This window comes from Rhincodon typus, chromosome 1 (genome assembly GCF_021869965.1).
Source record: "Rhincodon typus isolate 14 chromosome 1, sRhiTyp1.1, whole genome shotgun sequence".
Classification (NCBI taxonomy): Eukaryota; Metazoa; Chordata; class Chondrichthyes; order Orectolobiformes; family Rhincodontidae; genus Rhincodon; species Rhincodon typus.
This window is the reverse complement of record NC_063332.1, coordinates 173,864,416-173,881,982: the sequence shown is the minus strand read 5'-3', so window position 1 is coordinate 173,881,982 and position 17,567 is coordinate 173,864,416. Positions and strand designations below refer to the sequence as shown.

General features: G+C 42.4%; 1 protein-coding gene across 1 annotated transcript in view; it reads right to left on the bottom strand.

Annotated features, from left to right (window-relative positions):
- Positions 1–4,123: 4,123 nt before the first annotated feature.
- Positions 4,124–17,567, bottom strand: part of tspan5a (tetraspanin 5a) — a gene marked incomplete at its 5' end in the record, with an annotated part of 31,459 nt that continues 18,015 nt past the window's right edge. The window contains 4 exons of the mRNA XM_048612308.1: positions 4,124–5,797; positions 13,058–13,174; positions 15,430–15,477; positions 16,772–16,897. Coding sequence (XP_048468265.1) covers positions 5,732–5,797; positions 13,058–13,174; positions 15,430–15,477; positions 16,772–16,897 — 357 coding nt within the window. The remainder of the gene's footprint in view (positions 5,798–13,057; positions 13,175–15,429; positions 15,478–16,771; positions 16,898–17,567) is intronic.

The window sequence follows — 17,567 nt, the reverse complement described above, 5'->3', positions numbered from 1 at the left end:
GTTCATCCAGCTCTGCACCTTGTTGTCTTAGCTTTTTCTAGGGTTTGCTTTCTACAAGTCCAGTTTTCAGTGTTGAGATTACACACAAGACCGTGTCAAAATGGCCACTTGGTGGTGCAGCTGAGCAAACTTGTGTTTAATCTTAAACATGGAGAGTAAAAAGCTCTACCTAACAAAAAGAGAGACATTATAGAGTCATCGAAGTCCAACTTGTCCATTGCTGACCAGATATTCTAAATTAGCCCAATCCCATTTGCCAGCATTTGGCCCATATCCCTCTTAAACCTTTCCTATTCATACACCCATCCAGAAACAGGGAGAATGTGTAAACTCCTCACAGTCACCCAAGGGTGGGATCAAACCTGGGTCCCTGGTGCTGTGAAGCAGAAGTGATAACCACTGAGCCACCATGCCCCCTATTTGTGCCTAAGTTATCCACCTACAATATGTCCTGTCCATCTGAGTTGTGAATAAGTGTCTGCGTGCTTGATTTAAAGAGGGCATAGCATAAGTTTGCACATTGGTGGTTAATAATCCATTTTTGCTTTTGATAAAGAAAATCTTTTCATAATTTTTGTTTCTTGTTTATTGATGAGACCCTGGCATGAGTTTCTTTCATTTCATATAATGGTCAAAGTCAGACAAATTAACTATCCTAGTGATTAAAATAGTCACTTACGTATTTGTGATGATGGGCAGAACGGTGGTGTTTGATTTCCTACTTAAGAGTTACGGTTAGATTTTAGTCACTCCATATTGACTTCAGCACCTTCACCTACATAGAGCCTCAGCTCTGGGATTCAATTTCTAAATCTCTCTCTGTCTCTTTCCTCCTGTAGCAGGTTTTAAAAATCCTACCATTCTGATCAAACTTTGTCAACCACAATATCTGCATCACAGTCAAATTGAGTTTACCATCACTCCTATGTAAAAATGCTTTATAAAAATGCAAACAAATGTTTCGTTGTTGATAAAAAAAAAGGCAATCCTGTCTCAGAGGTAACTGAATCACTTTGGAGTATAATCAGTAAAAAAAGTGAAAGAACTACAGCAACTGTAAATCAAACAAAAAACGGAAATTGCTGGAAAAACGCAGCAGGTCTGGCAGCATCTGTGCAGAGAAATCTGAGTTAACATCTCAGGTCAAGCAACCCTTCCTCAGAACCGGTAGCAGGCTGTTTGATTTTGAAGGCCATCATTTCTCACCCAGACCTCTGATCCCCCATTTTTTTCCAGAAGTGATTAATATTGTGACAAAGTGGAAACAACCTCATCAATTTTCCTGCCCTCTAACACACATTCTCCATTAAAAAAAGTTACTGCATGTGAGATCATGAAAAAAGTGTAGCTTTCAATTGTTACAGCCCCTTCCATAATCTCTGCGTGTCTCAAAGTGCATCATCCTTTGTTTCAAAGTGTAATCACTGTTGTAACATAAGAAACAGGACAGGTGTGCACAGCAAGCTCCCACCAACACCGTGATAATGATCCAATAATCTGACTTCATGTGGAGGGAAAACTTCCATAAACTTCTTCAAAATATTCAAGGTCCAATTGCGCACTTGAGGGGCAGATGGGGCTTTAGGTCAGTCTTTATTCCAAAAGAATAACAATTTAGCATTCTGTCATCAGAGCATCATGAGCTGAGATTATTGTGTGCCACACAAGTTCTGACTCAAAGCTGGGGTTCTATTATTAGAGGCTAGCCACAGTATCAGTCCAGTAGCCCCTAGGGAAGAGACCCTGTTAAAAGTTTTGCTTGTTTAAAAAGGAAAGTTTTCTTAGGCAGATAAGTCAGTAGACAGAGTACTGGAGAAGCTGGCAATTAATTACATTCATTTAGCCATTGGTGTACATCCTGAGCCATCCCAACACAAGGTAAAAGGTGCCCTTTCTCAAAACTGAACTACATTGGTCTCTTTAATGGGATTACAAGAATGCAAAATGTATTATAAGCGTTAGAATTTGGATTGTTTGAAACTGAGGGGCATATGGATGCAGGTTTGTGATAATTAGGGTGTCTTTTGTTTAAAAAAAAAGATCAACAAATTATTCGGAGATAACAAGGTGTAGAGCTGGATGAACACAGCAGGCCAAGCAGCATCAGAGCAGCAGGAAGGCTGACGTTTCGGGCCTAGACCCTTCTTCAGAAAATTATTCTGGATTAGTTATCTAAATGCAGTAAGTTCCAAGAAACAACGTGACCACAATCAAGATCTCAGGAGAAGCCCTGGTGTGTTAATGGAACAAAACATGTATACTTTGGCTTCATGACTAGCAATGTACACATATTAAGCTATTAGTTTTGTTTGTACTTCGGAGCAGAGAACTCAAAACTTAAATCGAACATTCAGAAACAAGTTTCAGCTTCTCTCCTCGCACAGTTCAATTCAGAAGAAATCAAACATTGCAAAAGTGTCTATAGGTGTGAGGCTGGAAAAGCACAGCAGGTCAAACAGCATCAGAGGAGCAGGAAAGTCAATGCTTCAGGCCTCACACCTATACTGTGGCTTTCAGCATCTGCAGTCCTTATGGTCTCCATTACAAAAGTGCTTTTTTTCTGGTTTGCGAACTGTTCAAACCAGGAAGGTTTGGGAGAGAAATCCTTAGGTTAGGAGAATTATATTTTAAAAAACGTAGGCCATTGGAATTGTGAAGGATTTATATACAAAGCTGGGATGAATTGTAAAAGTATCTCAACAGTTTACAAGCCAGCAACTGGAAGGAGTTAATTAGGTAGAAATGTTAAGTCAAGATAGGAGCATAACTTCTCTGGGCTTCAGTTTCCACAATGAATAGTATGGGGAAGAAGGTCAAAGCTTTGTTTAAATGTTTGGGTCAAGATCTTTAACTATAATACATATTTGGCTTCATTGTTTTTTTTCTCCCATACCTCCACCCTCCCACTGTAATGAACTTACGTTCCACGGTTAAAGAACATCTGCAGCCTCATGAATGTTTGAATGGCTAACTGCTCTTTAGCTAACAAACAAAAACAAAAAAAAAATGAAATGTATGATCTATCCAGCAGGTTTCAGTCTGTGATCTGACTTGTCCAATTGTACCATCTGCTGAGATCAGAACCAGAGGTTCCTCCTCAATTAGACTTGCCTTGGGCTGATTCAAGGAGGTTTGGTCATCCAAACTGCTCCCCCATTCCAACCCCACCACCCCCAACAATGCTAGAACACCAGGAAAAAATGCTGGAGAAACTCTGTGGAGTGAGAAAAACAGTTAACATTTTGAGTTCAGTGACCCTTCTTCAGAATTGCTAGTAGTTAGGGAAGGGTGGTATATAAGCTGAAGGCACAGTGTGCATTTGGCGGGGGGTGGGAGGCGAGGATGATGGAGAGTGTGGGTAGCCTGAGATATTGACCTTCTGACACTTGTGTCCTTTACAGTTGCTCCACTTTCCTTTGGAATGATGAGTCGTCTTCATCTTACTGGATGAACTTTAGCTGGTCAAGCAGACATTTTTCCACTGACAATATTTTTATTAGCCAAAGAAAATGATGAAGTACAAAATAAAAAGTTCAATCTCTATGACTTTCTTTCCTCGGAGTTTGCGAAGTGTCCTGACAACTTCAGGAACAACTCCGTTAAAGTTGTTAACTGTGGAGAAATGTTTGGAAGTGACCATTAACCTTCACCTATAAATATAGAGAATGGTGAAAATACACAGCAGGGGAGAGATCTTTCATAAGGAAGATGAAAGGTCATCGATCTGGAAACATTAACACCCTTTCTCTCTATACAACGATGGCCAGGTACCTTCAGAATTTTCTGTTTCAGCTTTCCAGAATCCGCAGTATTTTGCTCTCATATTAAAATTCTGTGTCAGACTCTGAATTTTCTGCAAGCAATTCTTGAGTGTTAATCCATCTGTCTTCAAAAGTGTGCCAGTTGTGGGGAAATAAATAAATCTGCTGAAGTAAATTTATGTCCAAAGTTCGCATTAAAGCCAAAAAAAGTGTAATTTTTTTTTTTTACTCACTCCCAACAGGCTTATATTAGTATGTTCTCTAGTTTCCAGCTATGATGTCTTTGAGGATGTGGCACAGGAAATAAATGATGGCACTCCAACAGTGGGTGGAAAAGTCTGGATTTTGCAAGTACACAACTGTCAATGTATAAAAGTGTTTATTTTATTTAAAAGTGGATTACCACTATCCACAAACCAATGCAGCGTCATTCCAATGAAACAGCATCGTCACCTGCTGTGGCTCTCACTACAGTTTAATTCACAAATAAGGTCAGTCCACAGCGTAACTTGGGTGAATACATAATACTCTTAACATACAGCGGCCACCCACTCGTCGTTATCTCAGCGAGAGACTCCAGCAGGTTATCATGCAAAGATGTGCAGAGGGAAGGCAGCTGATTAAACATTAATCATCAAATCCTACACTGGTACAGAAGCTGGACTTGAGCAGTATGAACAAAAATACAGAGGAAAATGGCAGGCTTAGGACTAAGTAATACTGAATATTTATCATTCGGAGGGCCCACTCTTGTCAAACCACTCCAGTTCTGGTCCTTGCTTTTGTTCACCTTGGACTATACTGCAATATAAAAGGAAATCATAACAGCAAGTGGGTGAGTCATATGGTCTACTTGTTTCACAAAAATGCAACATTTGTATGAATGTCTTTGGATGGCCAATTCTCTTTGTATGTTACAAGAGGGTTTTCCATGAACAAAGTAATCTTAAACATGTCCAGGAATAACACTGCCTTGTTACATTATTTTGTTCGTCCACAAAAACCTATTTAACTGAAGACACTCTTTTCAAAGTATAATGCTATAACTCCAATGTTTCATTTATTTACATGAAGGGCAGACACCTCCCTCTTGAAAAGAAAGGAAGCTTCCAGAAGGAAAATATCACTAAACATTGTTAGACAAAGCACATGGTCCCTTTCTCTCTCAATGAAAAAGCAAACATATATATTTGGCAAAGAACTTCACAAAAACAAAATCAAATTACTGTCCCAAGTAACAGGCATGTAAAATTTAACTAAATCATTCTGTTAATGTCCTTCACTTGAGCTGTTACCCCTCTTTCCATCTTGTATTTGAAGGTATTGTAAAGTTTTCATCTGGGAGGCGGGACAAAGTAAAACCAGGCGTGGAGAAGGTGCAGGAAAATGGGGAGTGCAGACGACCTCGGTCAGGAATGAGCGTGCACTGGCCGAATGGTGTCCTTCTTCACTGCAAATTCAATGATCAGTGTCACTTTTAAAATGTTACTGGGGCAGATGGCCTGAGGTTGGCGCTGTGCAGGGTGAGGGGAAGAGAGGATTCCTTTCCCACTGTGCTTCCAAATACAGGGACAGTTCTCTCCAACACGCTGGTGTCTTTGGCTATCTACTGTGTTCAACGTCAAGGCCATGGGTGTAGAACTGTCTGGCAGAAAGGACACGGTCAGCCAGGACATCTCTGAAGATGCTCTGTTTCAAATCTCCTCTGAGCATTTGACAGCGACAGCAAGGATACCTCACAACGCAGTCATAGTTTCTGGAGGTGGCGAGGGAAGGGGGGGGTAGTGTGTTGGGAGTCAGGGTGGGTGGTTAGGAGGGAGGGAAACAACCATTTCTCAAACCATCACGTGCCTCTCTCCCCACCCTTTTCCTGGACCACTGTATGACCCAGCGTGCAAGTAACATTCAGAGTGCTGCTGACTTTTCTCATCCACATGCCAAGCTGTGTCCACTCTTTAATGGGCTGTCAATCACCAGCTCGCCCTGACTGCTTCAATATCACTGACCAGGTTCTGAGATAGGCAGATGCCAAAAATCTGGGAAAGAAAGAAATAAAAACAAACACTGAATATTAAACACCAAGACACAATTTTAGACTATAAACATATATTTTAAAAATTAAGTCCTCTAAAAGGTCTAGCATCCAAAATATACATAATTACTCAGTGAAATGTAACGTTCTTTAAAACACAGTTGTCCAGAAGGTTGACTTGACTAATACTTGGAACAGTTGGACTGGTCAAGATTGTTTCCACTGGAGGATCGAAGAGTAGAAGGTGACTTGATTGAAGCATTAAGATCCCAAAGGTTCTGGACACATTTCTGTGGAGAGAAGGTTTCCACTTGTGGGAGAATCTAGAGCTGCGATTCACTGTTTAAGAATCAGGGCCTACCCCTTTAAACAGAGAGGTGGCAAATTTCTTTTTCACTGAAGGTCGAAAGTCTTTGGAACTCTCTTACTCCAAAGGCAGTGGAAGCAGAGCCTCGGAGTATTTTTAAGGCTGTGGTGGGTAGGTTCTTGCTAAGTGACAGAGTGAAAGGTTATCAGGAGCTGGTGGGAACATGGACATGAAGTTACGGTCAGATCAGACATGAACTTATTGAATGACAGAGCAGGCTTGAGGGGCTGTGTGGCATTCTCCTGCTCCTAATTCATATGTATCATGCAGATAGAGGCCCAAAGCAAACTGTCCATTCTCTGACAGGGATTCATCTGGACATCCTCCAACCTGGTCTACTGTATCCGTTGCTCCCGATGTGGCTTCCTCCAAATCGGTGAGAGGAAACGCAAACTCGTTTCGTGGAGCATCTGTGCTCTGTCTGCAATAATCGACAACACCTTCCAGTTACTAATCATTTTAACTCCCCCTCCCACTCCCTGGGTGACATATCCATCCTGAGCCTCCTCCAGTGTCACAATGATGCCACATGCAAACTGGAGGAGCAGCATCTCATATTCCGCCTTGGGAGCCTACAGCCCAATGGTCTAAACATGGATTCTACCAGTTTTAAAATCTCCCCACCCCTGGCCTCATCCTGCGTCCAACACTCCCTTTCATCTCCGCCTCCTTGACCTGACACAACCTGTCCATCTTCTCTCCCACTTATCTGCTTCACCCTTTCCACTGACCAATCCCTACCACACCCTACCTGAATCAACCTATCACCATCCCATCTGCCTATCACCATCCCATCCACCTTTCCCTAGCACCACCCCTCCTCTGTCTATTTATTTCCCAACTTCCTTCCCCCTCAACAGTTCTGAAGGGTCCCAACCCAAAACATCAACTTTCCTATGCCTCTTATGCTGCCTAACCTGCTGTGTTCCTCCAGCTCCGCTCACTGTGTTGTACCTAAGGGGTAATGTTTTCATGCAGAGGGTGGTGCATGTGTGGAATGGGCTGCCAGAGGAAGTGGTGGAGGCAGGTACAATTAAAACATTTAAAAGGCATCTGGATGGGCAGATGAATAGGAAGGGTTTAGAGGGATTTAGGCCAAATGCTGGCAAACTGGATTAGGTCAGATTAGGATGTCTGATTGGCGTGGACGGGTTGGACCGAAGGGTCTATTTCCATGCTGTATGACTGTCTACTCTACACCCTGCAAGTTCCCCTCCAAGTCACACTCCATCCGAACTTGGAAATAAATCAACATTCTTTCAGTGATTAAAATGTAGAAAATCCCTCCCTAACAGTTCTGTGGGAGTACCTACACCACATGAACTGCAGTTGCTCAAGATGGCAGTTCACCACCACATTCTGAAGGACATTAAAAGCTAGCCCAGCCAGCAACACCCACATCCCACTCATGAATTTTAAAAAAGGTTTAAAGCAACGGGAAAGTTTACAGAAGGACCCACCTGCCCGTGATACCATGTGTTGCAGAGTGAGAAACTGTGATTTCACCTATTCTCCCAAGGCCTGGGTTTAGGGAAAGTCAGTGAGTCATCAGGGATTGTTCCTTTTGGAAGTTTGATGAGCAAGGGAAGGCTTTGATAAACAACCGTGCTATGCCATTCCTTTCCAAAAAAGGTCAGAAAGACAGGCCAGCTAGCTTAACATCTGATGTGCGCAAAAAAAAACATTATCCTGATGGAGGCAATTCTACTTTACCTAATTGTAAGTTTGAAGTGAGGGATTCCGTGCCAAACATAGCAGATCCAGTCCAAGATAGTTGAAAGGAATCCTACAATTTTCTGCGGAACAGTTTTGATACAGTAAACATCTTTGCATGTAAATGTTCTACTTTTCGAAATGAACAGGCAACAAATGCTGGCCTTGTCTAGAAAAGCTCACGTTCCAGGAATTTATTTAGAAGAAAGCAGTGGTCAGAAAGTCAAAGGCTGGCAGTGTGCAATTTCCAGATGTGCATTCCCAACTTAATGCAGGAATGCAAAAGCATTGGACTGGAGAGACTGGTGTGCTCTTTAATAAAAGCAAAGGTTGAGTAGTGACCTGACAGAGGTCCTTAAAATAATCCAGGAGTCTGACCACATGGATTTTGAGATGATGCTTCTGACTTGTTAGGGAGAACAAAAGTAGGGGCCATACACACAAGATAGCCACTGATTATACCAATAATGTACAGGTGTATCTTCTTTGTCTAAAAATGCTGGGAATGTGGAACTCAAACCCACAAGGAGTAACTGAGGTGAACAGTACAGAAAAATTTAAACGGGAGAAGCTGGGAATGCACATAAAGGAGAAAGGAAGAAAACAGTATTCTGATGAATGGAGGTGACTCTAGGAAGTACAGAGAATCAGAAGGACCTTGGTGTGTATGTGCACAAGATCCTTGAAGACTAGGACAGGTGGTTAAGATGACATATGGGATACTTGCCTTCATTAGTCAAGGCACTGAATACAAGAGCAGAATGGGACAGAAAAGTCTATTCAGCCAATTGAATTCCTGACATCTCTCTGTACAGCCCATCTGCCCACTCTATCTCCATGGTCATGCAACTTTATTCCCTCAAGTGTCTATCAGATTTCCTTTAGAATTCTTTGAACATCTCCACATCAAGCACCCCTGAGAAATCTAGGTCATTACCCCACATACTTCGTTGTAAAAAGCAACCCCATTAATTCTCCCTGTAATCTCTTGGCCTAATACTTTAAGTCAGACAACAGGCTAAAGGTGCAGATACATTCTTTTTGCACGTTTCACAACCTCAAGATATCTTACAGCACTATACTGTCAGACAAGTACGTTTGACATACAGTCACAGCAAGCTCCCACGAAATATAATGCTATAATGATCAGATAAGCGGGGTTTTTTTTTGAGGTATAAATATTGTCCAGGACAGGGGAGAACTCCCCTTTTCTATAAAATAGTTGCCATGGGTCCTTCTACATTTGGCTGCATTTGTGGACAATGTCGCCACTAGGTGGAGCAACATGCACACATGTAAAACTGCAATAAGGGCATAATGAGCAGGAATAGGCCATTCAGTCCATCAAGTCTGCTCCACCATTCAATGAGATCATGGCTAATCCGAATCCTCAATTCCACTTTCCTGTCTTTTCCTCAACATCCTGATTCCCCTTCTCATTAAAAATCCAGCTATCTCGGCCTTTTCTTTTAACGATTCAGCCACACAACAGCTCTCTGTGGTAAAGAATTCCACAGATTCACTACCCTTTGAGAGAAGAAATTCCTCCTCATCTCTGCCTTAAACGTGTGTCCCCTTACTCTGAGATGATGCCGTCTGGTACAACTCTCCCAGAAGGGGAAACAACCTCTCCATATCTACCTTCTCAAGCCCCCTAAGAATATTATATATTTCAAGAAGATCGCCTCTCATTCTTCTACATTCCAATGAGTACAGGCCCAACCTACTCAATCTCTCCTCATAAGACAGTCCCTCCATACTTGGGATTAGTGTTGTTTCTAGTTTGATGTACGACTAGTGACAATACCTTCCAAATAAAAGGGAATCTAGCTAACAGGAAAATGATTGCTCATTCCTGATAAGATCCATGAAGAAAATTACCAGCTGCAGTGACAACTTACCAATAACATGTGCTTCAACCAAGTGTTAAACACACTAATATCTGAAATTCAGCCTCGTCAATTTCAGGAACAATAAACAATATATGCTCGACCACGTCTTCATCGCTTTACAGAATTCATTATAAAATATAACTATGGCTTGACATACAAAATGCTCATCAACTCTCTCTTCCTGCTCTCATCATATGTTGCTGGAACTGCTTGCAGCTGTATCTGGGCAAGCAAAGATGGATCAAGGTGGCCATCTTCAAAAGCAGCACCTATCTTTAACATTGGTCTCATACACACACACCTGTAACATTTACCCGACAGGCCAGACAAGGGGCTCAATTTAGTGCCTCATTCAAAAGACAGCACCCTCTAACAGTGCACTATTTCCCTTGAGTATTGAAAACGGGCATCGGCTGAAGGTTATGATCTGCACTGTTGATGGTCAGCCTTAAACATACCGCATTCTGACTCAGAGATGTGATATCAATAAGACAGGATGTGGACATTTCATCCTTTACTCAACTTATATACTCCCTCATTAGGCCTTTACTATAAAGAAGCGCAGACTCAAGAAAAATCAACTTTGTACCCCTTTGCATTTTTGTCCACAGTTTAATAATTAAGGGGAAGTAAACTGACACCTTAGAGACAATTAGAGGTGCGCGTAGTCGGATGATCAGAGCTAAGCTGTGAAGGCACAAGACAGAGCGCAAACAGGTTCATGAGAACGGGTTCAGGGATAAGCATCGTCAGCTACATAGGTCGATCAGAGAAACTGAGGTTGTTTCTCTTTGAGAGGTCTCAACAGAGCAGGCAGGGAGAAGCCATCAGCGTTGGTAAAAGGATTGGGAACAAGGCCGGGGACAAGTTTTAGGTAATTGGCAAAAGCAGCAACAGGACTAAGAAAAACACTCTAAAGCAGTAAGTGGTCTGGAATGCACTGTCCAAATGCGTCTTGGAGGCAGGATCAATTCAGGCTTTCCAGGAGGAACCGGATCGTTGTCCGGAGATGGAAGAACATGCAGGATTATGAGGAGACGGTGGGTGTTTGTGAGTGCGCGTGTGTGCATGTTTAGGCACCATGAGGACTGCTCATTCAGAGAACCGGCGCAGAGCAGAAGGTCAGGGGAGGCAATGGCCCAGTGGCATCATCTCTGAACAGTTAATCCAGATAATGTTCTGGGGCCCTGGGTTCAAATCTCACCACAGCAGGTGTGGAATTTGAATTCAATAAAAATCCCAATTAGGAGTCTAACGAAGACCGTGAATCCACTGTCCATTGTTGGTAATGGTTCACTAGTGTCCTTTATGGAATCAAACTGCCACCCTTACTTGGTTGGGCCTACATGTGACTCCAGACCTGCAGCAATGTGGTTGACATTGCCTCTGGGCAATTAGGGATGGGCAATAAATCCTGGCCTAGCCAGTGACACCCTCATTCCGTGATGATGTTTTCTAAATAAAAAATGGGCTGAATGGTCTCCTTCCATTCTGTGACTCTGTAAAGCTGAAAATGCCAGTGTTTGTATTTCCACTTTGCACAATCGCCTTTCTCAAGGCCTTTCAGTGAGAAAACACTGGATATTGCTCAATCTTGTCCCGGAGGACTTGGAGCTAGTATCAAATGGATCTTGTGCTGTATTAGTGAGAATACGCTGCTGCCAACGGGCCAAGTTGGATCAGGCCCAAGTTTCAGAGCAGAAACAAAAACATTGCTTTCCACAGCACCACCCAGTCTCCGAGGAGTGGATGTTTTTCTCTCAATGCCTGGTAAAACTGACCTTCGAGAAGATGCCAGCGGGAACGATGTTACAACAGCACATCATCTTCCTTTCCCAGAGAAACCACCCTGAGCATCAAGGCAAACTTGTACCTTCACCACATGTTTAATGCACCAAAACAGCTCTAGGTATTTCCCAGCAGGGATCAGTAAATAACACTTGGCAAAGGGAGCAGTGGTGGAATGGAGATTTTCTCTGGGCTAGTAATCTACAGCCACAGGCTAATGTTCTGGGAGTCTGTGCTTGAATCCCACCACAAGAGGTGGTGAAATGTAATTGAATAAAAACATGGAATTAGAAAGCTAGACTAATGGCAAGCATGTCACAGAATTTGCATGGCTCAGATAGAGGCCATTCAGCCCATCATGTCTGCACCAGCTCTGTGAAGAATCTCATTCTGCTGCCTTTTCCCCACAACATTTTCCCCTCAACATTGTTTCTATTTCAATTATCATCCAATACCCTCCTGAATGCCTGAATTAAACCCCCTTCAACGCATTTCCAGGCAGCGCATTCCAGACCCTAACCACTTGCTGAGTGAAAACACTTCGTCCCAACTCTAGAGTAGGCAATGGCCTAGTGGTATTATCGCTAGACTATTAATCCAGAGGCAGATAATGTTCTGTGGACCTGGGTTCAAATCCCACCATAGCAGATGGTGGAATTTGTGGTGAAGGAAGTTTAATTATGAATTCAATACGAATGAACTCTTTCTTAGAGTCCATGAAACCATTATCAATTGTAGTAAACCGGATGTGTTTTTCCTAAGGTACTTACCTGATCTGACCTGCATGTGACTCCAGGCCCACAGCGATGTGGTTGAGTCTTAACTGCCCTCTGGGCAATTAGGGATGGGCAATAAATGCTGAGGCTACCCAGTGACAGTCATATTTTGTGAATGAAAACAATTTGCTTCTATTGCAAATTTGTAAATCGGTGTCTTCTTTTTCTCAATCCTTTTATAACAGGCAAGTCAATCTCCATCTACAACGTAATCAATTAAAAACAAATTCATCTAGTTCACTAATTCCCTTTAGGGAAGGAAATCCACCATCTTTACCCCGTCTGGCCTACACGTAACTCCAGACTCACAGCAATGTGGTTGACTCTTAACTGTCCTCTAAAATAGCTGAGCAAGACATTCAAGGGCAATTGGGGATGGGCAATAAATTGTGGCCTTGCCAGTGATGCCCACATCCTGTAAGAAACGACATTAAGAATGGTGACCAGATCCTTGATCAAAGAGAGACTGTCCAAAGGGGGCAGAGAGAGTTGTAGGGAGTTGGTGAGGTTTTAGGAGTGAGTTCGAGCGCTTGGGAGATCCAGGTAGCTGAAAGCACAACCACCAAAGGTGCAGTAACGAAACCTAACAGATGCAGTAGGTGAGAAGTGGAGGTTGCTGAGGGTTATGGACCTGGAGGAGATTCCAGAGATAGGGAGGGAATGAGGCCATGGAAGTACTCAAACACAAATGAAGCACAAGGCAATACAAATGTCACAATAATTCTCACCTGCAACAATGCAATTCCAATAAATATTCCTGCGACCACAGTCAGATTTTCCTGCAGCCATTTCTCAAACTGTCCCACACAACCTTTAGTGTAAATATAATTCTGTTGTTCAGTCACCTGTAATTGAAACAAATGTAATTTAAGTGAATTCCACGTTTGGATCAGTAGCATAAAATCCCAGAGAAAAGTCTGTGGGACCAACATTTAGATATAATGATCCCAAGACTGCTTTGTTCTCGCTACATTCAGGTTGAAGCACTTCTTTATAATACTAATCCAAAACATGTATACATCACTGATCAAGCTAAAGAAACTAAGAACTGCAGATGCTGAAGATCTGAAGCAAAAACAGAAATCGCTGGAGAAACTCAGCAGGTCTGGCAGCGTCTGGGCAGAGAGAAACAGTTAAGATTTCAAGTCCTGCGACCCTTCGTAAGAACTGATAGTAGCGAGGAAAAGGCGGTGTCTATGCTGAAGATGGGGGTGGGGGTTGGGAGGCAGGAAGAGTGTGAGCAGTTGTCTCCTCTCTACCACACTGAGGTGATGAAATGCGGATTGGGTGACCGCTTTGTGGAACACCTACATTCTGTCTGCAATGGCCCCAAACATCCAGTTGCATGCCACTTCAACATACCACCGTGTTCCCTGGCCAACATCTCAGTCTCAGGCTTGCTGCAGTGCTCCAGTGAAGCTCAACGCAAGCTGGAAGAACAACACCTCATTTTCCGCTTGGGGACCCTGCAGCCTTCAGTTCTCAGTATAGAGTTCAATAATTTTGGAACCTGAACACCTTCTTCCATCTCCTTACCCTTGGCCCCATGCCCCAGGCCCTGTCATCACATGGGCAACTTTCAGCACAGTCAACCCATTCTCACCTACTCATTGTCCCCATTATCAGCTTTATTCCTTCCCTGACTTACCATTAACCATCCCTTAGTCTACCTAACTCTCTTTCTCTCTGGCTGGGCTCCATCTCCACCTATCTGCTCACGCCTTTTCCTCCCCACCTCCCCTGTCTTCAGCATATATACCTCCTCTTCCTTGCTACTATCAGTTCTGAACAAGAGTCACTGAACTTGAAACTTTAACTTTGTTTTTCTCACTCCACAGACGCTGCCAGATGAGTTTCTCCAGGATTCTGCTTGTGTTTCTAATTAATTAAGTTGCATATCAGTCATAAGCTTTGCCAAATGGCAGAACACTGTGGGCTCTTCCTGTGCCTATGATCCTAACTGATCAGAGCAAGGAAGTGACGGCAAATCTCACTCAGAGAAACATGCTTGGTTCTGAGTCAAAGACTATGGGGTTAAAGCCCCACTTGAGACAGAGGGCCAGCCCAGTGTAGTACTGAGGGAGCACAACACTGTCGGAGATGCCATTCACACAGGATGTTCCAGCAGGGCCCTGACTGACCCCTTCAGCAAATGCAAGTGACCCCTTGGCACGATTTTGAAGAGGAGCAAGGAAACTCTTGTCAGTGCCTTGGCCAACATTCATCCCTCAAATATTCTCACAAAAACAGATAATCTGATCATTGCTATTGCTGTGCACAGATTGGCTATCATGCTTTCTACATTGCAACAGTGAATCACACACAACTCAAAAGGACTTCATGGGCTGTAAGTACTTCATAATATTCTCTATGGGTGTGAAAGGTGCTACTGAAATATAGATCTTTCTTCCTAGAAGGTAGGAAGCTTTAGCTCTTCTTCAGTTTGAACAAAAATATGTTCAGTTAATGAGAGGTCTTCCAAAAAGGGCACATTTTGAATACGGGAGGATATTGAAGAAAGGGGTGAGGTGGATTGAATTTTACTTCATGCACCACAGAATCTTTAGATTGACACAGTGATGTCAATAACGAATTGGAAGTGGATTGGGACGGATGGCAGGATTCAGAGCAAGCAGTGTCTATTCACTGAGCAGAGTTTATCTAAACAGTGTACAACAGCAAACAGTCTACAGAATTCGGCACAACATCGTGGGCCGAAGGGCCTGAACTGTGCTGTACTGTTCTATGTTCTATGTTAATCTGCTTAAACAGAGGGCCTGTCACCTATAGCAAACAGAACTCACTGCTGAAACTACAGTAACTCCATAAAAGTAAAGTTATCTGTCCAGCAAAATGCAATGAATAGGGAATAGTTATATGCTGGTAATAATGTGCTGAAAAATCAATCCCCATCAACCTCGGCCAGTGGGCATGACCTCACCATCTCTTCACTGGCACAGAATTAGGGTGTCACTGTTTACAGCCAATCAAACACCTACAACACTAAATATATCAGAGGCAGAGAAAGCCAAAATTAAATTTAAAAGCTTATTTTTTTTTAGCATCAAGTTCCCTTTAATTGTTGGTTCTTCAGACTTACCACTTTCAGTCTCACATCATAACCACACTGAGTGTTAATGACATCCTCCTGGAAAAAAAACGATAATATTGAAACATTAACTCTTAGCAAACAGTAGCGACCCATGTGGATTAAGTTTCTGCTAACATAATAAAATCATACATTAGGTTTTAAGTTCAATTTTAATTTTGTATATTTTATGTTATAAAGGGGAGACAGTTTTTAGTTTTGTTTTGAAAGAGACGTTCTTTGGAGCTTGCTGAAGAGGACTCTGGGGATCTGTTTGTTTTAATGCACCTTTATTGAGCTTTTACAACCTGCGCAGTGAAAGAACGAGTGTTTGTTGGTCAATGCACTTAAACACAGGTGAACAGAAAACTGTGCTATTACCTAGCAATAGGGATCCAGGCACAGAACAATTCAGAGGAGGATCGGTCTGCTTCTGTGAGTGTGCGTCAGAGAGTGAAAGCTAAAGCGTTAAAACGCTCTTGTAAAAAAATCTAGCAAAAGTGCTGGAAACTGTGTTTATGGAGCTTGTGTTTGTTTCAAAGTTAAAGTAATAGTAGGTTTTGTTTGTTTAGGTGTCCCAGGGAGAGATACTAGCTGAAGAAAAAAATGCATCCAGAAAAACACAAAAACACACTCGAAGGAAACTGGTTGCAGTTGGGTTCACCTGAGTAAGGGGCCTCGATATTGCAACCGTGGTAACTATTCCCTTGGGTTTGGGAGTTTGTAAGGATATTGATGGGATAATTGGTATAATGGGAGTTTCAATCCATTTCTGGTGTTTGCAATTAAAATTTTCCAATCTTTTGTCTAGTGTAATATAGTTCATGTTTTTCTTGTTTAATTGAAATTTTATTATTTACCTTAATGCATACTGGTAACTCTTGTATATGTTTTCAGTGACTGACCTCCACAGTTGGGGAAGAAAACAAGGTTAGGGTCTATCAAGCAAGATTTCAAATCCTGGGTCAAACTTGTCCTCCAATATTAACATCAGCTGGATTATAACAATATAAACAAACACATTATAGACCACTTCTCACTGTTGGTAGAGGGGGCGTGATATTTTCACCCATTTAACCACCTAATGATGAATTTGTAGGAATAAAAATTTACTTTTCTACGGCACCTTTCATGACCTCAGGATTTCCCAAAACTCTTTACGGCCAACAGAGTATTTTAATGCAAGTCATTGTTGCAAAGTAGGAATTGTGCCAGACAATTTGCATACAGCAAGATCCCGCAAACAGCAATGCGATGACGATCAGATAATCACTTTTAGTGATGTCAGTTAGGGATAAATATAATCCACAATCCTTGCTACTGTAAGAAGGGTAATTTACTATTGCTGCCTCACCGTGGGATCCTTGGTACAGCAGGAAAAGGGCACTCCACATCGCTCCCGACTTGTATTGTTGTCTGTACAATTGAAGTAAATATTCAGATTCCAATCATCAGCATTATGGGCACCACAGCATTCCCACTGGAGTTAGAAAAACAGAGAATAGTTAATATAGGCTCAAATCTCACCACTGTGATGATGCAAGATTAAAAAGCATTAATAATCAGTGCTTATACAATCATGAAGTATTACAGCATGGAAAGGAGGTCTTTTGGGCCATTCAGTCCACACTGGTTGTCAAGCACCTATCTACTCTCATCAATTTCCCGGCATTTGATCCATAGCCTTTCATGCTATACCATGCCATGGCATTTCAAATCTTCATCTAAATACTTCTTAAATGTTACGAAGGCTCCCGCCTCTACCATCTTTTCAGGCAGAGTTCCAGATACCCACTGTCCTCTTGGTGAAGGAAATTCTCATTAAATCCCCTGTAAACCTCCTGCTCTTCATCTTAAATCCATGACCCCTCTAAAGGGGCAAAGTTTATTCTTATTGACACTGTCGATGTGTGGGAGAGAGTTCACACTTGCATCATTTTGCTCGCGAGGAAGTCTTTCTCACATTCTCTCCTGAATGACCTGGCTCTGATGACGATAAGGTGCAGAGCTGGATGAACACAGCAGGCCAAGCAGCATCATAGAAGCAGAAAGGCTGACGTTTCGGGCCTAGACCCTTCATCAGAAGGTGGGGATGTTCACTGGTGATTGTGCAATGTTCAGCACCATTCATGACTCCTCAGATACTGAAG